The sequence below is a fragment of the Phyllostomus hastatus genome, unplaced genomic scaffold (assembly GCF_019186645.2).
Source record: "Phyllostomus hastatus isolate PE091 unplaced genomic scaffold, TTU_PhHast_1.1 phas_scaffold_182, whole genome shotgun sequence".
Classification (NCBI taxonomy): domain Eukaryota; kingdom Metazoa; phylum Chordata; class Mammalia; order Chiroptera; family Phyllostomidae; genus Phyllostomus; species Phyllostomus hastatus.
The window spans coordinates 28,450,635-28,474,668 of NW_025334013.1; the positions used below are offsets into that span (position 1 = coordinate 28,450,635).

At 42.8% G+C, this 24,034-nt stretch overlaps 1 protein-coding gene and 1 long non-coding RNA gene across 2 annotated transcripts in view; one reads left to right on the top strand and one right to left on the bottom strand.

Moving 5' to 3' along the window:
* Positions 1-3,650, bottom strand: part of LOC123831828 — an 8,873-nt gene extending 5,223 nt beyond the window's left edge. Inside the window, exon 1 of the long non-coding RNA XR_006787968.1 lies at positions 3,472-3,650. This is a non-coding gene — a long non-coding RNA (uncharacterized LOC123831828). The remainder of the gene's footprint in view (positions 1-3,471) is intronic.
* On the top strand, positions 2,801-23,280 carry YBX1 (Y-box binding protein 1). The gene is made up of 8 exons (XM_045859087.1): positions 2,801-3,112; positions 3,796-3,859; positions 15,570-15,603; positions 18,009-18,098; positions 18,397-18,699; positions 18,923-19,005; positions 22,046-22,311; positions 22,902-23,280. Exons 1-7 carry the CDS (start codon positions 2,947-2,949, stop codon positions 22,278-22,280), a joined length of 975 nt encoding a protein of 324 aa, XP_045715043.1. The 5' UTR covers positions 2,801-2,946; the 3' UTR covers positions 22,281-22,311; positions 22,902-23,280.
* The last annotated feature ends 754 nt before the right edge of the window (positions 23,281-24,034 follow it).

Here is a 24,034-nt window from a genome sequence, read left to right on the forward strand (position 1 = left end):
CCATCTCATCAAAACAGTTACATAGGGAAGGTTGCTCACTTATTTTCACAGGTGCTGTTGCCATTGTTCTATCTTTGTAACTCTACTTTGAAAAAAAGCTTTCAAGCTGATACAGCACACTTTCAAATGTCGGCAGAACTGCCTTTTGAGGAAACACTGTTTTTTTAGCAGTCAAAAGTCATCTAGAGCTGGAACAGAGGAATAGCAGCTCTGGAATCCACCTACTTCTCTCCATACATCTTGCTGCAGCTGCCCAGATGACCTCCCTTCTGCGAGTACTTCCTTCTCCAGGCCGTTTCCTACGCCATTTCCCTCATTTAACAGATTTATTCAGGTATTGTGTCTCCTGTACTATGCTAGGTGCTCCAGGAATTCAGTCTAGCTGGGAAAATTTAACTAGTACAATACAGTGTTAGGATAGGAAGGTCTCTTAACCTAACATCTGAGACAAGTCCTAAAAGATGAAGAGTTAAGCAGGCAAAGGGGAAATGCAGAGTGTTACAGATAGAGGAGACAGCAAGTGATAGCCCAAAGGAAGCAAGGGCTAAATGATCACCTGGAAGATTGGACAAGGAATGTGGAAGAAGAATGGGGGATGAGTTTAGAGAAGTGTATGCAGTCCTATAGACCACAGTAAGGAGATTGAATAATCACTGGAAGATTTTAAATGAGACAGTGTCATGATCAAATAGATGTTTTCTAAAGAACACTCTGGATGTGCGGTGGGGAATATCAGAGTAAGAAAGAAGTAGAGAGATTGCCTGGGAAGCCACAGCAGTTGCTCTAAACCAGGGGTCAGCAGATTACAGCTGGCTGGCCATCTCACTCTCTATTTTCCAATGGCTCGTGAGCTAAGAATATAGTGGTTTTTAGACGTTTAAATAGTTGAGCCCTGACTGATGTGGCTCAGTTGGCTCAGTCATCCCACACAGGAAAAGGTCCCTGGTTTAATCCTTGGTCAGTGCACATGCCTGGGTTGTAGGTTCCCCCTGGTTGGGGCGAGAAGCAACAACTGATCAGCGTTTCCCTCTTTATCTCCCTCCCTTCCCCTCTGTCTAAAAATAAATAAAAATATTTTAAATGTTTAAGTAGTTGAAAAAAATTAAACGGTATTTCGTGTCATAAAAATATGAAATTCAAATTTTAGTGACCAGAAATAAAGTTATTTAGAAGATAGATTTACTTGTTTACTGTCTATTGACTACTTTTAGGCTGTAAAGTTGAGCAGTTGAGAGAAGATCATCTGGCCTGCAAAGCTTAAAATATTTATTACCCAGCCCTTACAGAAAAAGTTTGCCTATTTCTGCTCTAGGCAACAGATGATGGTGGCCCACAGTAGAGTAGTGGCAGGAGGAATGAAGAGATCAGAGGATTTTAGGACAGATCCAGGGAGGTCTTTATTAAGTGGCCTTGGCAGGCCTAGATGATACTAATGGGGTGAGGACTGCTGTACCAGCTTCCTGTTTTCCTACTTCCACGTTTGCCCTCCTACAACCCATCCTCCACTGAGTATGCATTTTGTAAAAATTATGCCACTCCCTACTTGCAACTCTAAATTAGCCTTCTCACTATTGCCCTTAGGATAAGTTTCAAATACAGTATCCCTAATTTGACCCTGCCTACCTCTACAACCCAGTGTCTTCATTCTAGTTTTATTGAACTTTGCTTTTTCACCATCTCTTCTAGCCTGTAGGATTTTACATAAATCTCATGTGCCTGGAGTCGGCACTCCACCTTCTCCATTTCCATTCCCAAACTGCTTTGTGATTTTGCCACGCTGGAGTGTTAGGTGTTGAAATTTCTGCTTTCATCCCTACACTGAATTTAACAAGGTAAAAACTGGAAAACTAGTCCATCCCCAGGAGATCGTAGATGCTTAATAAAGAAGGATGAAGGTGGAGGATTTCAGCTACACCATGTGGCAGCCTCAATTATAAATCGTTTGTGAAACATGGATAGTAATCCCTATTTCACGTGGCTACTGTAAGAATGAAATGCAATAAAAAATGCCTAGCTTGCTCAATAAACGTGATTTGAAAATAAATATGATTTGTGGCCAATACAAAAAGACGTGAACGCTTAACAAGACGGTCCTTAACGTGCCTGGTAAAACGGATAGGAAGGCAGGTCTCCATGGAGTACACCCCGCCCTCCACCCTAAATATGCAGAGTAGGGGCTGCTTGAGAGCCTGCGAGGTCCCTCCAAGGTGACTGCTGCGCCGAAAACGGACGCTCCTTGAATGCATAGGTTTAAGTCTGTTTCAGAAGCCCTCCGCTGTTCCGCGAGTACACGGCCATTGTAGAAAATACGACTCTATCCGCAGTAATGGTCTGAGGTCACGACGACCATATTTGGAGCGGGGAGGGTGGGAGGCCTTCTCCCACGCGGGGCTAAAGTGTCGGCCGGCACTCCTCGAAGCCCTCTGGTGACTGGGCAATCCCAGCTCAGGCATTCGGCCCTGCCTTTCCTACCACCAGCCACAAACCTGGATGTGTGGCCCGCCCAACCATGCTACCTCCTCGTGAAAGTCACGTTCTCTCTGCCCGTCCTCTGGGGTACTCTATGGTTCTCGTGGTGACTCTAATTCTAGTTCCGGTCTCTATGGCGGCGGCGGAGGCAGGAACGGTTGTAGGTCGACCGAATTAGCCGCCTAAGAGCCAATGAAAGTGGAGGAGTGATCAAGTATTAGCCAATACAAGTAGGGAGTTAGGGTCAGGTGACCAGATTGACAGCATGCCTGGCCAGTGAACGATGCTTAAGGCGGGTCGATCGCAGGGCTTATCCCGCCCGTCCCGCCATTCTCGCTAGTTCGATCGGTAGCGGGAGCGGAGAGCGGACCCCAGAGAGCCCTGAGCAGCCCCACCGCCGCCGCCGGCCTAGTTACCATCACACCCCGGGAGGAGCCGTAGCTGCCACAGCCGGCCCCAGTCACCATCACCGCAACAATGAGCAGCGAGGCCGAAACCCAACAGCCGCCTGCCGCCCCCCCCGCCGCCCCCACCCTCAGCGCTGCCGACACCAAGCCCGGCTCCACGGGCAGCGGCGCAGGGAGCGGCGGCCCGGGCGGCCTCACATCGGCGGCGCCTGCCGGCGGGGACAAGAAGGTCATCGGTGAGAGCCGGACGGGGACAGGGGTGGGGCCGTAGGAAAACCTGGCGGCGGAACCGTTACCCGAAGCGGGGCGAGCCGGCGGGCGCGCGGCCGGCGGAGACCGACTCGGTAGCGCGCGGCTGCCCCTCCCCCAGGCCTGCGCCCTCGCGGACGCCGGCCCGCCTGGTCCGCGTGCCCGGCAGGCGCACGCGCGCCGCCTTCCGCGCCCCTGGGCCCCGCGTGGCCGCGCGCCCCTCCCCCCGGGCGGCCGCGCGCCACCGACCGCGTGTGCGGCGGGGTCCCGCCCTCCCTGCGGGCCGCGTGCGCTGGGGCTCGCATGCCGTTGTTCCGTCCCCCCACCCGCTCCCTTCCGCGTGTACCCTGAGGGCGCGGCGCGCCGCCTACGCAGGCTGGAGTGGGCTGGGCGGCTTCCCCTTCCCTCACGTGCTCTGCGCCCTGCAGCCGCTGCCTGCTGTCTCGGCGAACGCCCAACTTGGGCCCCCGCCCCTGGCCGTGGCGGGCTCGAGGTCACCCACGTGGACCGCGGAGGCGCGGTGGGTCCGGGAGCAGGCTCTAAAGGAAAAGGCTGTCAGGTGGCCGCGGACCGCCGCCGGGAAGCACACGAGGGACCGGATGCTGAAGCGTGGTGGTTTTAGAAAAAGGATGTCTGGTAATCGTGGGTTTTTTTTCCCCCCCTCTTCCAGCAACGAAGGTTTTGGGAACAGTAAAATGGTTCAATGTAAGAAACGGATATGGTTTCATCAACAGGTGAGCTGACTGTCCCACCCCTTGCTCGCTCTGCTCCAAGGTGCAGGCTTTAAGGAGTTGGGATTGTTGAAGTATGCTTCGATTGCTGCTTCTGGTGTGTTGTTTAGGGGGATTTTTGTTTTCCTTAATGACTGAAGGGATTAGTGGATCTAGAGATCGTCTTTGTTTTGTGACTAATAATTAATTTAAAGCTAGCTTAAAGGGTTTGTTATGGTACAATGTAATTTAAGAGCAGTCGGACTGAGCCCTGGCTGGTGAGGCTCAGTGGATTGAGCTTGCGAAGCAAAGTGTCGCCGGTTGGATTCCCAGTTGGGGTGTGTGAGAGGCAACCACACACTGATGTTTCTCTCCCTCCCTTCCTCTTTTTAAAAATAAGTAAATAATTTTTTTTCCTTTTTAGTGGAATGAGAGAGCCATCTCCTAACAGGGCATACTGATGAAACCAGGATTTAGTATAAATCTGTTAGACTGGGGCCCACTGCATTTTTATACTTGTCATTATTTTATACGTTACTGAAATTGGTACTTGAAATCAGTGTGACCTATTGATCAGTGTGTAGGCTACTACAACTTGTTGACATTTGGAAGTAACATGATTTAACAGTCAGTGCAAATCCATGAAGTCTGGTCATCTTGACTGAGGCTATATTGCCTTTGTTTAGTGTTTCAGCATAGCTGCCTTGGGTGAATTTCATACTAGGACTGCTTTGACAACAAGGGTTGTTTTCATTTGCTCGTAGAGTAAGGAACTTCTGGTATAAAATGGCCCTTGCCTTCCTCAATATTTAGTTCTTCTACTGCCTTGTCCGAAAATCAGACCTATTAAATCAGTTTTATTAAAGGTTCGGTTGTAGCTTGTTAGAGTGGCCTTAGCCCACGGTAGCAGTTTTCTTCGTGTTTGGAGGCAGAGGTACAAACTGCATCTTCAGGAATACTGCTAGATGGCCTGCAGCAGCAGCCATGGCGAGATGCAGTTCGCTGGCAGCACTCACGGGCTCCCCCGGGAGCGGGGCGTCATTTTCAAGATGGCTGCCAGGGCGGGTCGTGCAGTTAGTTGCAGGGGGCTGTGCGCCGGTGTGCTGAGAGTGTTGGCCTTGCAGGTGTGACAGTCGCCTCAGCGTTTTCTTGCATCTGTACTTTAGAAGGCAGTAAACAACTGAAGGTTTATAGGAACACAAGAATACCGAATGTTTGTGAAATGGACAACACTGCAGGAAACCAAGTGAGCAAGATCAAGCTTAAAGACAGACGTGATTGGCTGCTGAAAAACCAGCATCACTCAGCTGTAAAGTAGTGTGGGGGGAGCAAAAGGAATTGTAAGCACTGATGGTCTGCTTCCACGTTTGCAGTTGTGGGGAAACGTTTTGTTTCTTCCAAAACCTTTAGGAATTTTCCATCTGTTCTTAACACTGTCTGCCTTGCTGACAGGCCAAGGCTGCATTTTTCATCAGGTTTTTGATAATAGGTTGCTAGGAAGGGAAGGAATACTTTGGTGCTTATAATTGACCACTTTCTAGTTGATTGATCTCTGAACTTGTTAGCATTTCATTTAGTATTACCATTTTTAGGGTTTAAACCTTATACACTGGTTTTGGATTTGTGTGATTACAGTACTTTGAAAGGGTACAAATTCCTGAGTTCTCTTTCCCAGCTTGGATTCATTGGGTCTGGGGTACATTTTTAAACAAGAATTCCAGGTGATTATGGCTTGTGGATCATACCTTGAAAAATGTTGCTTTTAACCTTGACTCATTGTAATCATAGGATATCACAGTAGAAGGGACTGTAATTTGCAGCCTTTTAAGTGGTTAGGTTGTAGTTTGTGTGTTTAAAATTGTAGCATGTGCCTTCTGTTTTGCTGTATTTTGTTAAATGGATATAGGTTATATTTTCAAAGTGAACAATTGAATTGCTCTCAAGATGAAAAAGTAGTTCTTCACATTCTTAAATTTTTATTTTATGAGATGCCATTGCTTATATGCTTCTGTTCTGACTCTCAATTCAATTGGTCATCCTCCAGGGCAAGTTAAATTGGTTTTTGATGATCCTTTGTTTGGACTGTCCAGACCTCAACTATTTTGTCAAATTAACAGGTTCAAATGTACTTTCTTTTTCTAAATTGGTCATTTCAGTGATTCTGAGACTTTCGAATAAGACGTAAGATCTGACTGCAATTAGTCCAGGAGAGGTTTGCCTTGATTGGGTGGGGGGGTGCATGTCTTAAAGAACTCAAGTTCTTGAAGCTGGCAGTTGGTTCAGTTCAGTATGTAGATCTGCCTGGAGACACCTGGCCAGCAGGGGGTGGGGGGGTGTGAGATACACAAATGCTGTTTCTCTGAAGGAGAGGATAGGTGGCATTGTTCAGGATAATTGCTGTGGCTTTAATTTTAACCTTGGGGTTCTATGATTGTTCTGAGTTCTTAAGATTTTTATAATTAAAATAAAGAGGCTTTATGTAAAATATTTTTAAAGAAATGTATTTTTTGTTGTAAAAATTTATGTCAATCTAAATTGTATTGTAATTATTGGTACAACTTTGTTAGAATTATTGGTGAAAGGGTTTTTTCCCAGGTGGTTCTAGTTTTTCTGAGAAATTCATTGTTAATGTTTGTTTGCTGAGTCTGCATAAGATAATTGGATTATGGGACCAGAGGGGCTTATTAAACCCCCCCCCCCAAGATTATTTTCATTTTATTGTTAAAAACTTGATTTAGAACTGCTGAAGGTGTCGTTAGAAAGATGCCACGTGGGTCACTGGTTTCAGGATTTGATCTCTGCTGTTTTAAACTGGAAGGCTGATTGTGTCTTTTGCTTCCAGCTGTTGTGGATTGATCATGCTCACCAAGCTTGTCAAAGATTGGCATGAGTCAGGAACAATTTGTATTTCACCAGGACGTGCATCCTTTATAATGACTACAATGGGAATATTTTTCTATTCTATAGAGTGCTTAAAATGCTAAATTAATCATTCTAAAGTTTTATGGTAGGCAAGGAGTTTGGAGCAGAGACCGAATAAAGCAGAGATCATGACCTGGTGGCCTAGTAGCTAAAGCTTCCCCCAGGTGTTTCATTATTTGGCATATAGCACCAAAAATATCCAGATGATTATTTTTAAGATTGAAATTTTAGCCTTAGGGGCTATAGTCCCAAGTAAATAGAAATTTAGCTGGCTATGATTATTATTACCACCTGTAAATGAGGCATATCTTTACCACCATCTGTCAGGTTTTCTTTTCTCCTGTTGGTTTCCCTTCCTGCCATTCCTCTTTACAAACACACTTAGTCTAGGCTGTCAGGTTTGGTCTCTCTAGTGCTCCTTTTTGGGGATTCGATGTGTACATAACTGAAGGTGACTTCCTTCACACAGTGGTGATAAATAAAGGTAACTAATGTTTGTAAAGAACTTACAAGCAATTTAAATGCCTTAAGTGAACCAATTCATGTAATCCTCAAACTTTTGAGAGACCAGTACCACACTTAGGCACAGACAGGTTGGGTAAACTTGCCCCAGAAAGAGACTCATGATTGGCAAAGCTGGGATTTGAAGTGAATTTTCTCACTCTGGAGTTTGTGTTCACTGACTGCTGTTAAACAGTCTCTGAAAATAGACCCTAGTCATCCTCAATTTGGTTGTTGTCCACATAGTTACAGATAATTTCTTAGGGTGGCTATTCTTAGCTATTGAAAGACTCTAGTTGTCACTAGAGCTGTGTGCTGACTAGTTCTGAGATTTGAAAACTTTCTACCTTTCACTGCCTGTTTCATGTAGTTAGGCATTGCTGTGATAGGACCAGTTGAGTGTGGAGATTGGCCTTACAAATTAAAGGACTTGTTTAATAGCTAATACTGAGAAATTAAAGTAGAGACCATCAGACCTTTATTTCACTTCTGAATCTTACTGGTTTTATGTGGCCTGCAACCTAAGATTGGGTCATTTAAAAACAAACAAAAAAAAAAACATTGAGTCTGTGACCCCACAAAGCCTAAAATATTGTGATTCTTAATTTTAAAAGTTTGTAAGCTTGTGGAAAGATGACTGCCAAGTCTCTTGGTCTGTCACAGTGAGACTGATACTAACGAGCACACAGCGAAATCTGTCCCAAAGTCATGGGTGGTCTATAAGGTAATTGACTAAATGCTGTGTGGCACTAGGGAAGGCTTAAAGACTTGTGTGTTGCTAAGGAAGAAAATTTGGGGGCGAGGAGGCATAAAAAGATACTTACATAGTTCTCAAGCCATGTCTTAAAACACTGTGTTTTTCTTTGAAACTGGAGCTTTTCTGACAGTGACTTTTATGCAGAACACTTGAGGATTGGTTTATATGCTGGTTATGTTAGCTGCTGATCTGAATGAAGCTGTCCAGAGGTCATTCAGTGTTCACCAAGTCACTGATAGGTAAGATCTTCTCATCCTAAAATCTAGAATAGAGAACTGGTGTATTCATTCCACTTTGTTTTCTTAGTACTGTCAAATGCTGAGTTTCCTACCCTCCAAATCTTAGCCCTTGGAAGCATCTACGGTCTAGCTCACCTAAGGCCGGCAGAATGGTAAAAGATACTGTGGGAAATAAAAGTGCCTCTGCTAGGTGGAGTGTTTTTTATAGAGAATAAATAAAACAGTAAGTGGGATTTGTGATTTTACAGTCATCTGCAGGACTGGGAAGTTGGTGTCTGGATACTTTGGCTTGTGGAACAGGTGGAGGTAAATCCTGGAGTTTGTTTTTTGTAACCAAAGGGTTATAAATTAATTTATACAGTTGGGCAAATTAGTTTGTTAAAAGTGGCTTGGTGTGGTAATCTGCAACAAGATAAGAGCACTTAGTTGTGACTAGATAAGCTCCTATGGTAGGTCTCATTTCAACCAATGTTGTGTATTGCGTGGCGGGGGGGGCCCCCCCACCAAAACATGCTTTCTAAAACTTTTAGGATAGCTTGAGACCCTTTTAAAATTGGATAGATTGAGTGGTTTAGAAGTTTCATGCTGACTACATGTTTTACTTGAGTTGTACTACATTGGGATCTGTTGAAGATACTTGTGTTTTCTTCAAATCCCAGCAGGATCCCCCCCCCCCTTTTTTTTTTTTAAGCATTCTCCTAACTTAAACTGGTGTCTGTCCCCACCCCCATCCTCTTCAGCCTCTTGCTTTTTGTGGTTCCTTTTTCTTGAAGTCAGTACTGTCTCCTTATTTACTGATTGTGACAATACTGTACTATTTCTAGATAGATTAAAACAACCTTGACAGCCTATTTTTCAGTAGTAAATAATGCCCTTATTAACAAAAGAGGTGGGGTAGAGGTACACAGCACAAAGTTCGCTTGCTGCCAGAGGACGGGTGGATGACGTATGGAAAAACACTGTTGGAAAGACATAGTAGAGACTGCGCCATTGGGTGCAACAGCAATAAATGTAAACTACACACGTCAGGTTATAAAGACTTAGAATGAAAAGAGAAATGTAACATACTTCATGTTGACTGTTGACATAAAAATTAATTTTGCCTGTTTTTATTTTTTATTATGGCTACTAGAAAACAACCTTAGATACTTAGTTTGTAGTTTATTTCCTTTAAAAATAGTTCTAGAAACCAGCTACAAGTAAAATTATTTCAGATGGCAGCAGTATGAACTAGGGGGTTAGGTTTGATGATTATAGTATGGCCTTCACTAGGTTTTTAAATGATAATTAGCAGACATTTAATAGGTGTAAAATCCCCACATTTCAAATAAGGCTACTTGCCCAAGATCATGTAGTTGGAATGGAATAGCTATCGTTCAAGGTTGGCTTTTAGTGGTCCTAGTAGAGAGAGACCTCTCATGCCTCATTTGTTTCATATGGCTTAACATACTAGAATGTGTAGGAAACCATATTTGATAATTTAGCTGTTGCATTGGATTGAATGGTAGGTGGCCTTCTGAATTTAAATCTTCAAGGTTGGGGCTGTATCTTGTTATTAAAGGAATGGATGAGGCTTTGGGGCTTGCTGTCCTTTCTATTTTAGAAATATCTTTTTTTCTTCTTTTTTAAAGATTTTATTTATATTTAGAGAAGAAGGAGGAGAGAGAAACATCACTGTGTGGTTGCCTCTAGTGCACCCCCAACTGGGGACCTGGCCCACAACCCAGGCATGTGCCCTGACTAGGAATTGAACTGGTGGCCCTTTGGTTTGCAGGCCAGTGCTCAATCCACTGAGCCACACCAGCCAGGGCTAAAAACTGAAATTTTTGCTGTCAGATTTCATAAAAATCCAGATAAACTTTGGTCATGTTGCAGTGATTCCATCTCCCCTCCCCACCTATATTTCTGGGGAATATATTCTAAGTTCCCCAGTGGATGTCTGAAATCTCAGAAGCCTCATATATCTTTTTTTTTTTTTTTTTTTAACCTATACATACCTTTACACTTAAAGAAAGCACTTTACAGATTCTCTTTGGCATCCAAATTGCCAGCATCACTGCTTTTGCACTTTGGGGCCATTCTTAAGTAGAATAAGGGTACGTAAGCACTGGGATACCACAAGAGTCAATCTGGTGACTGGGCCAGCTCCTAGATTGGGTAGCATATACACTGTGGACAGCTGGACAGAAGAGAATGAGTCAGATAATAATGGGATGTAGTGAGGTGGCTCAAGATAAGATTTCATCACACCACTCAGAACAGTGCATGACTTAAAACTTATGGGTTGCTTATTTCTGGAATTTTCCATTTTAATATTTTCAGAGTGCAGAAGGGAAACTGGGTGGGGGAGCTATACTGCATTTCCTAGTAGGCTAGTATAAAGGAGTACTGTGTTGTCTGACATGACATCATTTGTGAGCCTGTATTGGTTTCTACATATAGTCCTCCAAGTATTCATGGGGGATTGGTTTTCTCACACACGCGCACACCCCCTCGAATACCAGAATCCTGAGGATGCTCAACTCCTGTTCCCTACTGTCCTTGTAATTGTCACAGCATCTTAGCGCAAAGTTGCAAAAGTCAACAAGACTGGGGTTGAGATGGCAAACAACTTTAAATGTGGGTGAGGGTGACATTGAGGTACTCCTAGATGTGGTTCCTGAGAAGTTGGCTAATGAGTTGCAGCTGGAACAGGAACACGTGGCTGAAGAGGCAAGAGAAAGGGAAAAAACTATAGGAGAAAAAATAACCTGCAAGAAAATTCACAGTGAACTGTTTAGCGGAAGCTTTTGTAGACCTCAACAAGCTTGTTAAAAAGTTTGAAAACACAGATCCCAACACCAGAAGGTTTTCATTGAAAGAGAGGAATGTTCTCGTGGTGCATTATTTGCTTATAAGCAAATCTAAGATGGAGAAAGAAACCATAGACCAATTTCTGAAGAGTGACACTTCCTCAAGAAGAGGCAGGTACTTCAGAAGGTATTCCATTAAGAAGGCCTTGTTATCATATGAGATGACAGATGACAGCTCTGTGCTGTGAGTTCCCTTGAAAGACCTCCCAGTGGGGCAAAATGTGAAGGTGGAAGACCATAATGTTGATCTTGAACGCTGTGTTGGCCTAAGCTAAGAGAGTGTGTGTGTGTGTTTATATATCTTGGTTTTTAACAAGAAAATTTAAAAGATGTTAATATTCTTTTAACAAAAAAGCTTATATTGTAAGGATACAAAGAAAATGTTTTGGGTCCTGGCTGGTGTGACTCAGTGACTGAGTGCTGGCCTGCAAATCAAAGGGTCACCGGTTCGATTCCCAGTCAGGGCACATGCCTGGCTCGCAGGCTAGGTTGGGGGTACATGAGAGGCAACGTCACGTTGATGTTTTTTCCTCTCTTCTCCCTCCCTTCCCCTCTCTATAAATAAATAAGTAAATAAAATCATTTAAAAATGTGTTTTAAGCTAGGTGTTATAAAAAGTCAATTAAGTTAAAATTAAAGAATTAAAAACACGGTGAAGTAAGGTTACAGCAAGCTAACGTTAATGGAAGAAAGAATGTTTTAAAAGGAGTGGAGCCTGAGTGGACAGTAATGCCCTAGGCCTTCACATTCACTCACCACTTGCTCACTATACCTCACCCCAAGCAACTTCCATTCCTGCACTGTTTGTGGTAAATGCCCTATGCAGGCGTGCCATTTTTGTCTTTTATACGATATTTTTACTGTATTTTTTCTATGTATAGTTGCTTGAGTACTTAACATTGTGTTTACAGTTGCCTACATTAACATCTTGTACAGGTTTGTGTAGATGCTCTCTGATTGCAGGGCAGATTCACCTAATGGCACGTTTCTCAGAATGTATCCCTCTTAAGCAATGCATGGCTGCAGAGTCAATGCTGTGCAAATGGTTGTTATAATGTATTTATGTAATGACAAAAATATCTGTATATGTCCCTTCAGTAGAGATGGTGGCAACTATTGTAGGCCTGCCTACATAGTACATATCACACATCAGCAACAATATAACTCTTCTTCTTCCACCCCTCCTTCTGACACCTGCTTCACTGCCTTTTTTCCTTTGTCAATATGTTCCATTTACTTATGCATTCACTAGTTGATTTTTAGATTTTATTCATTTATATTTGGTTTTGGAGAAAGGGGAAGGGAGGAAGAGAGGGAGAAACATCAACACCATGTGTGGTTGCCTCTAGCACACCCCCTACTGGGGACCTGGACCACAACCAGGCATGGGCCCTGACTGGGAATCGAACTGGTGACCCTTTGGTTTGCAGGCCAGTGCTCAATCCACTCAGCCACACTAGCCAGGGCCATTGGCTGATTCTTGTAGGTGCCCTGACCAGGAATTGATTCACCACCTTCTTGATGTCATTGTATTTAACAACTTTCTTCAGGTGGCAGGTGGGATCCACAACTTACACGTTGGTGGGGACACAGAAGGCCATACCAGTGAGTTTCTTAATTCAGTTCAGGGATGATCTGTGCAGCCCCTCAGCCATCACACCACAGCATCCCAGAAGAGCCACCTATAGTCTTCTGGGGGCCAGTGATGGTATGGACCGTGATTGTGAGTCTCTCCACGATGTCAAAATTGTCATGGATGACTGGCCCCGGGGAAACCGAGCAGTTGGTGGTAAAGAAGGCATTGCTAGCAACCTTGAGGGAGTTGTCATACTTCCATGGGTCACACCTATCACAAACATGGGGACATCTGCAGGAGGAGCAAAGATGATGAATGATCCTCTTGGCTCCATCCTTCAAGTGAGCCCCAGCTTTCTCCAAGGTAGTGAAGACACCAGTGGATACCAACATACTCAACATCAGCATCACCCCATTTCATGGCGGGATCTCGCTGCTGGGAGATGAAGATGAACTTTCTATTAATGACAGGCTTCGGGTTCTCTGCCTTGGCTGCCTTGGAGCTCCGCATGGGTAGAATCATACTAGAACACATAGACCATGCAGTTGAGGTCATTGGAGGGATCATTGATAGCAACAATATCTACTTTGCCAGAGTTAAAAGAAGCCCTTAGTGACAAGGTGCCCAATCCATTCACTTCACCCTTCACCGTCATGTCTCAGGGTTGCAGCTGTCTATTGAATGAGTGGAGTGCCACCTTGTCTGTTTTTGAGAAGATTGTCCTCATTAGATAAGTGGTTCTGATAAATTTGCAAATATTTACTCTACAGTCCTGAAATAAAATTCATAAACTACTTTTATTTCAGTGTGTATGTGTTGGTATGTAAATACCTATCTGTCAGCTTCATTAGGAGATATGGTGACTGGTTGTTGCTACCACAAATAATGGATTGATAAAAGGAACACTGTAGTGGCTACCCAGACACACTTGCCCCATTATCAGCAATAAAAAAGAAATATCCTGTCTGTGGAAGTTGCATATTTAGTAAATTTAATGCATATTAAAACAGTAAAAAAATGCTTGATTCAAAAATCAAGTAAGTTTGCTTATATAAAACTCAAGTAGAACACCATATAGTTATTTACCTAGTCATCTTGAAGCCTGACACCCTTCACCCATAATGCAAATAGTGCTCCTATTGAGAATCATTCTTCTGGACTTTACTCAAGTTCCTGTTTTTCTCAGATTTTCTAACTTCCTCTACCAATTTTTTTGTTGGTCCACTTAGCCTTAGGGATTGAAAATTCACCATATTGGGCATGAACACTAATCAGTAATGGCTCTAAAAACTGTTTATAGATGGCCATTATAACCAGCTATTAATTTCCTAGTGTTCCTAATACTCAACCAGCTGGTGAGGTCAGCTTTCAGTTACATACCTTGAGTAGTACTTTTGCAGTTTATGTGTAGGTTTTATTTTAAAAGATTGAAAATTGTCTTGTTCTCATAAATATATCCTCATGTCAGGGGTATTCCAAGCTATATGGATTCTTAGGTGTATGCTTTGCTCCATGGATCAGCAAGGAACCAACAGTCAGTAAGTCAATCTAGTTCATTGTAACCTTTGTTCCTTTCGTCATTCAGCACTAGGACTACTGTGGATCCTTTCTCTGGTTTACTAACAGTGAAGAGGGTGGGGGAGCTCAGTAACAGTCTGGAAATCTGTTTCTCCTCCAGGGGTGGTTCTTGTTCATGGTGTCATCACCATAACCCCAGCTCCCAAGCTAAAAGCTCGACTAATTCTCCACTCTCCCCACCCTTGCTTTTAACATCTTTTTATCCACAAAGTTTTTTCCATTTTACCTCAAGACATGTCAAATATACATTTGTCGTGCACAGTACCTTAGTCCAGGCCTCTCTTCAGTCCTGGCCCAGACTTCTGGAGTAGCTTTTGTAACAAACTGGGCATCTCTTGGCTTTTCATAATAGCAGCCACTGGATTTTAGTGGCCAATCATTTGTATCATGTCACATTTCTCTACTCAAAAGCCTATCAGCAGACTGGCTAGACTAATGGTTGATGTAAAAAGAAGCAAAAGGGGGTTGTGTGTGCTAGTACAAAATTTCACTTATCTTCATCTGCTTAGTTCTGCAGTATAATGCTTGTCACATGAATGATGTGGGTATTGGTGGTGTCTGTATTTGTACTTCATTATGGTGTATTTTATTAACACTTTATTTTTCAGACAGTATTGAACAGAAAACAAGAGTTCCTGTGTACCCTGTGCCCACACGTGCACAAAATCCCCACCATCCTGCACCACAGTTGATGCATTTGTTATAGTTGATGAATCCACACGGGCACACTTCCTTGTCTAGTCCGTAGTTTTCGTTAGGGTGCGCTCCTAGTGTTGTACATTCTGTGGGGTTTCTAGTGGTCATTTTTAAGACCTCAGAGAGTTGGGAATAAGAAATGGTGGAGGATGAAATGAGAAAGGAGGAAGGTAGTAATTAATGGGTGGAAATATATTTGTGGTCTCCTACTTCAGTTAGTAACCATGCTCTAGTGGAAAGAGGTGGGGTGTGCTAGAACATTGGTGATGTTTATTTTAATAGGATAAAGAGTGATAATCTTTGTTCTGTCCTCCACCCTCTTAGTGGCTTAGTAGGTCACTCTGATTTCTTAGACGGTGTTTTATCCTTCTATGGGTGGTGAAGTTAATGACTGTGTAGGCAACTGCTTAGTCTTTAAAGCAGAAATCATAGTGGCTTACTAATTTTGTTGTTGTTTCATTTTTAAATTTTCTAATGGCTGGTTGAGAGCCCGAAAGTCTCTAATAAGAAAAATAGGAGGGAGATGCATAAAAGACCCAGTGTATTCTTAATCTTTGGCAACATGAAATGTATTCCATTTTTAACTTGTTCAACTTGGTTCTCTGTCTTGCAGGAATGACACCAAGGAAGATGTATTTGTACACCAGGTGGGTGCTTGTGTGGATATTTATAGTTCTGGCTCAAGGCTTTTGAGAAGGGGGGGGTTGTCTTCTCAACTGTTGTTCCTCGAAAAAAAGAATTGTAAATCCAATCACTGAGACATTTATTTCATTCCTATAGGAAGAGTCTAGCATGTCTAAAGGTATAAATGTATTGACAGTTCACTTCAGATAGATGTTTCAAATTGATGTTTTGTTCATAGCTACCGCTTTTTAAAGTGTTGGATTACTCAAGCCATTACACTGAATTTTTAAATGTAATTTTAGATGGGTAATAAACCTCCATTAACATAAACTTGAACTATAAGTCATTTTCAAATGTTAATAGGTTTACCTGTATGGTAAGGACAGATTGCAATAATCATGGGGAAATAGGACAAAGCTGCAAGACATTAATTTGAAATGAATCCTAGAAAACTAGCAAAGTAGCATGGTCCCTTTCACTTTTTCTGAAGCACTTCAAGTGGCTAAGATACGTTTTTACCTTAGGAGAATTTTGGCTGGCTTGGAAATTGTAGAAGTCCTCATCTAGTTTGGGGCTAAAAGAAGAGGCAATGTGGCAAGTTTGGAACTTAACCAAATAATTTTTAGACCAACTTCAGTGTTTTGGGAGGGGGGAAAAACCCGGTTGGGTTCTACATGCTGAACTTCCTCTAGTACCATTTAATGAAAATATTTTGGAAAATGCTTGAGCAATTAAGGGCTGTATTGTTAACGTAAGCCAGTTTTCACAAGCATCTTTTTTCAAGCCATTGTGAACTTGTGTGGCAGCACACTTAAGAAGGGCTGTCTTAGGTTGGAACTTTGTAGCTCTCTCAAAGTGTCCTATAGAGCATTTACTGGCAATCGGGGGGGAGCCAGATCAATTTCTGGTACATCAAAAGCCCTATCAGATAAACACAGGGTCATTTGTAAGTGTGGAAACATTTAAATTCTAAATACAAATACAGGGCTGCTCAGACAATGATATTTTAAAAACAAGTGTTTGTTTTATAAAATTGAAGACCAACTCTTAACTTGTTCCTTCCCTTTTGCATATTCAAAAATAGACTTAGGACCAGTCTGTTAGACTGGCAAGATTTGTCAGTCTTGCTGCCTGTTAGCAACACTAAAGGGTTGGGGGCGATGGGGAGGGCATTGCAGGTGCTGACTGAGAGTTTAGGAATTTTAATTATCCATACTTCTGCTATCCCCTATGACTGCAGGTAATTTAGAGTTGGCTATATATGAAAGGTACGAAAACTTTGTGACAGTTTAGATGACAGATGAGATCATTTATTTGGCTGAATGTGTGTCACCCACTTGTTCTGACCCACAAGGTGTCACCAGTATGTTCTCCTCTTTATTTTGGAAGTGGTTTCAACATTTACTTGTTTCTTGGGACTTTGGCTGCTCGGGTCTTAGTGATGTATCAAGGAGACTGCAGTTCCGGGCAACTTAGCTTAATCAGCTTTGGATTGTTGGTTGTCCTGCCCCCTTTGGAATGGAATGCATGACTGATCCCGTAATGGATACCGCTGTGATGTAGTGAATGAACATGGGATTTGGAGTCCCGAGACCTGGATTCAGAGAAGTCTGCACTCTGCCACTAATTGTCTGTGTGACCTTGGGCAAGTCACATAACCTTTTAAAGCCTGTTTTACCTGTTAAAAAGGGAGCATAAATACCTCACACACATCATTTGTCATAATGAGAGTAATAGGTAATGTGTGAAAGAACTTTGTGGAAGTATTGCCCACAGGTGTGAGGTGTTATTCTTCCCCTTTTACTTTGTCATAGCAGTCTGGAGAACAAGAAACATGAGCTGTATTGTGGGGATGGTAATGGCCAATTGCCCCATGTAGTCAGATACATAAAAAGTAGCATAGATAATATGTGAATTACATCCCATGGAAGGGTTTTCACAGACAGGTTTGTAAGGGTTTGGGTTGACATTTGTATGGTTTGCTGGGCAAAGTTGGTTTGGTCAACTTTGAAGCATGCAAAACTAAACTCGCCTGTCATCTAAACTGGCCCTGGGTGGGCTAGCTTCTACTATTAAGTGCAGTCTTTGGGGGATAGATTGATGTCCTCATTTCGTTCAAAGCAATAAAAATGCTTTTGCTAAAGCATTTAGAAATGTATATATTGTCTTGAGTGTTAAATTCCTTGTTTTAGTTTGGAAAATAGTGGTAAAATGCTGGGGCCTTGCAAGACTGTAATAGAGTATTTTGGTTGAGGTTGGGGGTAGCATTGGTGCCTGTTTTTGTATATTTATATTGCTGGTTTGGTGTTATTAAAGCTAATTTTAAGTGTATATTGAAGCTAAAATAATACTGACTCTGGTACATTTTAAATGAAAAAGCACATTATTCTCCCCTTGTTAATCTATTTTTGGAATGTGATATTACTAGACTGCCATAAAGAAGAATAACCCCAGGAAGTACCTTCGCAGTGTAGGAGATGGAGAGACTGTGGAGTTTGATGTTGTTGAAGGAGAAAAGGTGAGGATGCTTTTTGTGTAAAGGTTTGACTTCAGTGTGGAAATATTTTGGAGATCTCATCCATTAGGATGGTGGCTCTAATGTGGATGGATGGGTCAGGTGACCACATGAACACAGGTGCCTCAAGCCTAATATGCTGGCTGCAGTTAGAGGGCAATCTCATCAGAACAGTGAGGAATTAATATTTAATCATTTTTGTGCACCCCTGGCCACAGACCCTTTTTTATTTGCTTTGTGTAAATTTTGTTTAGTGTACTTAATTCCGTTGTCATTTTCAATATGTGATGACTTTTTGTAGGGTGCGGAGGCAGCAAACGTCACAGGCCCTGGTGGAGTTCCAGTGCAAGGCAGTAAATACGCAGCAGACCGTAACCATTATAGACGCTATCCACGTCGCAGGGGTCCTCCACGCAATTACCAGCAGAATTACCAGAATAGTGAGAGTGGGGAAAAGAATGAGGGATCGGAGAGTGCTCCTGAGGGCCAGGCCCAACAGCGCAGGCCCTACCGCAGGCGACGGTTCCCACCTTACTACATGAGGAGACCCTATGGGCGTCGACCACAATATTCCAACCCTCCTGTGCAGGGAGAAGTGATGGAGGTAAGTTTTGCCAAAAAGTAAGAGGATCAACAACAGTTGTATGGTAACTTTTGATAGACCTACATTTTTTAAATTCCTAATAAGAATCAAAAGGATTAATAACTAATTTATAGAATAGTCAGTTACTAGGTAATTTTTTAATTCCTATTCAGACTTTGGACTTGTCTTGTTGGCATTTTACTCCATTACTGATCAGTCGGCTTGGTTTCCCTCGTCTTTTCAGGGTGCTGACAACCAGGGTGCAGGAGAACAAGGTAGACCAGTGAGACAGAATATGTACCGGGGCTACAGACCACGATTTCGCAGGTATGGCTTTATTTTAGAAATGTCCAAGCATTTTAGGGCTTGGCAGTATCGTGCTTCTCCTGCAGTCTTTTTGAATAATGCTTCACATTTTCTTTAATCGGATATCTAAGAGGTGAACCTGAAGTCAGTTATCTTTGAGACTGTTCTTTGCATCTTTTTTGCTGCCTCTAGATGGGGTTGTCTTGATAGGTTGAGGGTTTTTTGTTTTGGGGGTATTTGTTTTTTCTTACCTCTGTGATGAGGGTATAGAATTTCAAATTTTCTGTTCTCAAACAGGTGAGAGAATAGTGTAAACTGCATTCTGTCTTAAAGACCTGTGGTAGGGAGAAGGGTGAAGGTGAGCATCACCTTTCAAGCACGAGGAGTATCTGACCTGTACTGCACCAGAATGGAAGAATTGAGAGTTTTGCCTCTGGCGATGGCATAATTTTCCCTTAATCGTTCTCGATTTAAGTGTGTACTTTTGTTAGTCATCCCAAAGTTAGGAAGTGTAATCACTTGATGAAGAATTTACAGTTTGGGGCCTGACCAGTGTGGTTCAGTTGGTTGGGCATCATCCCGCACAGCGGTGTTGCTGGTGCGGTCCCTGGCTGGGGCACGTAGGAGAGACCACTGATGGGTGATTTTCTCTCACATCTGTGTTTCTCACCCTCTCTCTCCCTTCTTTCTCCTTTCTCTAGAAGCCTTTTTTCTTTTCTTTCTTCCCTTTTTTTTTTTTTTTTTAATTTATAATTTGGGGGAAAGAAACCCAGTTCCAGACTTCACTTAAATAACCAGCCTGCCTATTTGGGTATTAGGAAGAAGATCCTTTTTAACAGATGTTTAAATATTAGCGTATGGAGTAATTGGGAAAGAGCTCCATCAGCCAGACACGGTTAATGCATAAATGTGTACTACACTTTGAAGCAATATTCCCAGTCTCACAATGGTAGAATATAATGGTGTGACAGTTAAGTTCTCCAAATGTGATTTCTAACACTGACAGGCAGCATACTCAAGGAAATTGGTCTTTTGCTAGGAACCGTGTTTCTTGTATAAGAAGCCTGAAGTACGTGGGCAGCAATGTGTTAGTGGAGTCTAAAGAGGAGAGGTTTGAGGGGGTTGGGTCAAAGATGTGAACGTGTCTAGAAGCTGCAGAGGGACTCAAACAACAGAGTAGTGATCACAAGTTTAAAGCGGGCCCACCAGCATGGTTGTGTTTTTCTAGCCATTTTGAACAACAGGTTCCGATTGGGCAGAATTTGATTTGTGTAGCATTTGTTTATCCAAATGAAGATACTAGGGTTGGGGTTGGTTACAATGATTAATGGTGGACTTTGTATTGGGTGAAGATACGAGGAAAAGATTAAGGGAGAGTTAAGGACATAGGTGATAGGATCATTGGCTTATAGATCCTAGTGGAAATAAAGTAGGGGAGAACAAGAAGAGGTAGACTAGGAAGATGGGAAGGAGTGATTGGATGATAGAATGCCTAAAATCGAGAAACAGCTGGACAGGAGGTAAAGAGTGAACGCTCCAGTTTTTTGGGTCTGTCATAATTACAACAGGAAAGGGATAGTGAAGGGAACTTAGCCTAACAAGAAGTTTGAAGCCTTGGGGTTCTAGACAGAAATGGGGAGACTTAGAAGCCACAATGGTGGGATGGGATGACCACCATTTGAAGGCTGCAGGGCACAGCCACAACAGTTTTGCCAAAGACTCTGACTTGATTGATTGATTGATTTAAAAGGGTTTCAGGAGAGGAGGGAGTGGTTGGAAGAAGTAGGTGGGAAACGGGGATTTAGAAGTGGAAAATGGAAGGTAGAGATCTAAATGGGAATGAAGTTCAGGACTACCAGAGGTACCAAAGGCATGTTAGCCCTAGTGTTCCTGGGGCTTTGTGGGGTGCTGTCAGTGTGGATGGAGGAGAAGCCTTGAAAACATCACTTACCAATCTTTGTAATCACCCGCAAGAGAAATCAGTGTCTTTTCTTGGATGATTGGAAATCCTGATACTGTTGTCTGTGGTCCTGATATATTTGGTCTCTTTCCCTTGGCCTGTTCCTCAGGTTCGCCCGTGGTGCAGCACCCAGCATCCCTTTTCATAGCCAAATGACATTCTCTCCTGTGGCTGTCATATTTGTTTCTCCACTGATCAGTTGCTACACAGTTGGGTTGTTTGCCCCTCTTCTAAGCTGATTTTTCCACATCTTCACTAGACCTGGTTACTTTTTGGCCTTCTGATCATGGCCTTCCTAGTGAAGTTGAAGTGGAATGACATGCCTTTCCCCAGTGACTGTGCTTTCATTTGTGTGAAGAAGGCATCTTTGGTTTTCAATTCCTGCCTTTTAAGCAAGTGTTCATCTATAAAGGTTGAGTAGCCTTTGTTCTCAGACATGGTTACTATAAAGCCCATTTTAAATGTTCTAAAATGATGTCAGCTATTGTTATTGTGCAACTGTTGAAGTCATTTTGTGGTTAGTTTTGTAATAGATTATACTGTTGTACCGGTATAATTTACCAACATCACTTACTGTTGTATAATCTATTATACACTATTGGTAAAAGTTTGCTAGTCCAAAAACCAGTTTTACATACTCATCTTCTAGTGTGCTCTTCCCCCCAGGAGCTCTCCAAGCCTTCTTCTTTCTTCCTTCTTCCTCCCCAGCAGGCGTGCCTCTCCTAAACTCTTAAGTGTCTGTCTGCACGAGGCTTGCAACCAGGGAGCAGTGGGCAGCTGTAGCTCATCCCGGGCTGACCCCCTGGACCTGTTTCCAAGTTCCCCTTTTCTCTGACTTAGAGCATCCCAGCCCAGGCTCGTTTCCCTGTCCCCAGCTTTAAAAAAAAAAAAAGTGAAAATACTCTTTTTTCCATTTTACACTTCTAAGTACTGTACAAAGTCATCACTCAGTTTGTGGAATACAAATCACATTTGCTCTTGCTTTTGCTAAATTGCTTGCAGACCACTTGATAAACATAAAGAACCAGATATGGTGGTACATTAGCGGGTGGTTTAAAGAAAAAGTTCCATCATTGCAGGCTTGCACAATGTTTATTCCAGGGGCCCTCCTCGCCAAAGACAGCCTAGAGAGGATGGCAACGAGGAAGATAAGGAAAATCAAGGAGATGAGACCCAAGGTCAGCAGCCACCTCAACGTCGGTACCGCCGCAACTTCAATTACCGACGCAGACGCCCAGAAAACCCTAAACCACAAGATGGCAAAGAGACAAAAGCAGCCGATCCACCAGCTGAGAATTCGTCCGCTCCCGAGGCTGAGCAGGGCGGGGCTGAGTAAATGCCGGCTTACCATCTCTACCATCATCCGGGTAAGTTAGCCTAAATGAGAACCTTAAATGGCCTTCTGGCCTCTTAGCGGTCATGAGTAGTGCTCGTTAATGCAAGAGAAAAACCAATGTATTTTTAATATTTTAGGGTATTTTCAAACTTTTCTCAATTCTGTGATTTCACAAGTTGAGAAAAGTCTTTAAACAGAAACGGCGTAGCTGCTAGAATTAATAACCTAGATGAGGATGACCAATATAGTCTCTTTGGGGAAAGGGGCAACTTTGACATCAGTTTCAGAGTAAGGTATTCTTTTTTTACTTGATACTGAGAGGTTTGTAATTGTTTCTGTGTGGCTCTGGAATTAGCATTTTTAGTCATTGATGTTTTGGGGTTTTGTCCCTCTATTTTTTTAGGATGGCAAGGTCATTCAAAAACCTCCAAGTAACCATGTATAGGCACCGCATTGTCCGCCCCTCCCCCTGATGTAAACCACTGTGTTAGGATAGACACTGGGAGGTGTGTTGATGCCCTCCCTGCTTAGTTAATGTGATCTGGAGCCATTTGGTATATTGAAAGGACATTGCAGTGAATTATACAAGATAATCTTTCCCTTTTTCCCCCCCTTTTACAGTTTAGTCATCAACAAGAAGAAATGAATATGAAATTCCAGCAATAAGAAATGAACAAAAGATTGGAGCTGAAGACCTTAAGTGCTTGCTTTTTGCCCGTTGACCAGATGACTAGAACTATCTGCATTATCTATGCAGCATGGGGTTTTTATTATTTTTATCTAAAGACGTCTCTTTTTGGTAATGACAAAAGTGTTTTTTAAAAAAAAATAAGCCTGGTTTTTTCTCAATACACCTTTAAAGGTTTTTAAATTGTTTCATATCTGGTCAAGTTGAGATTTTTAAGAACCTCATTTTTAATTTGTAATAAAAGTTTACAACTTGATTTTTTCAAAAAAGTCAACAAACTGCAAGCACCTGTTAATAAAGGTCTTAAATAATTGTCTTTGTGTAAATTTCTGTCTTGTCTTATTTTGGTTTATAAGTCCTTAGTAGGGCCTTTAACTTAATATGGGCACATAGTAAAAATCAAAAAATAATTTGCTCTGGTAATCTGGTCATTTTCTTTAAGTTCCTTTTGCTGGGAGGCAGTGGTAACAGTAAAGGGGCGCGAGGCCCTGCTCTAGCAACTTCTGTCCCTGAGGAAGAGTCACTTCACACCAGTTGGAGACACCCAGTGGCGGCCATAGAGCCCAGGGTGCTCAGTAAACACCAACTCGGCTCCTTGGAGTAGTCAGAGGGAATGGTAACAACAAATAGTGTAATGCCCATGAGAAGGCTGCAGAAGAACGTGGAAGTCAGGGAAGTAGTTTTGTGGTCTTCACTCCCTTGTAACCCAAGCCTGGTCTGGCTGTGTTTTTTATAGTGTCTTGTTAAGTGCTCCTTGACTTCCTTTATGGAACAGTTGGTGACTACTGTCGAGACTCTGAATCATCTTTGGCCAGTTTGGGGGGGGGGGGGCGCAGGGGCAGAGCAAAAGATAGTGGGAATAGAGAACAAGGTGCCCTGGCACATCCCAGAGGCTGGCGGGGCTATGAGTCCTGGTTGGCAGTGCCCCTTCCAGAACGTGCTCAGGACTGGGGAACAGAGATGGCAGGGCTCTGGTATCTTAGTTCTAGGGGACTGGTGAATGCAGTGGGGAAATTATTTTTAAGTGGGCTAGGCTGTTAGCTACTGTTCAACAGTTTGAAACTCC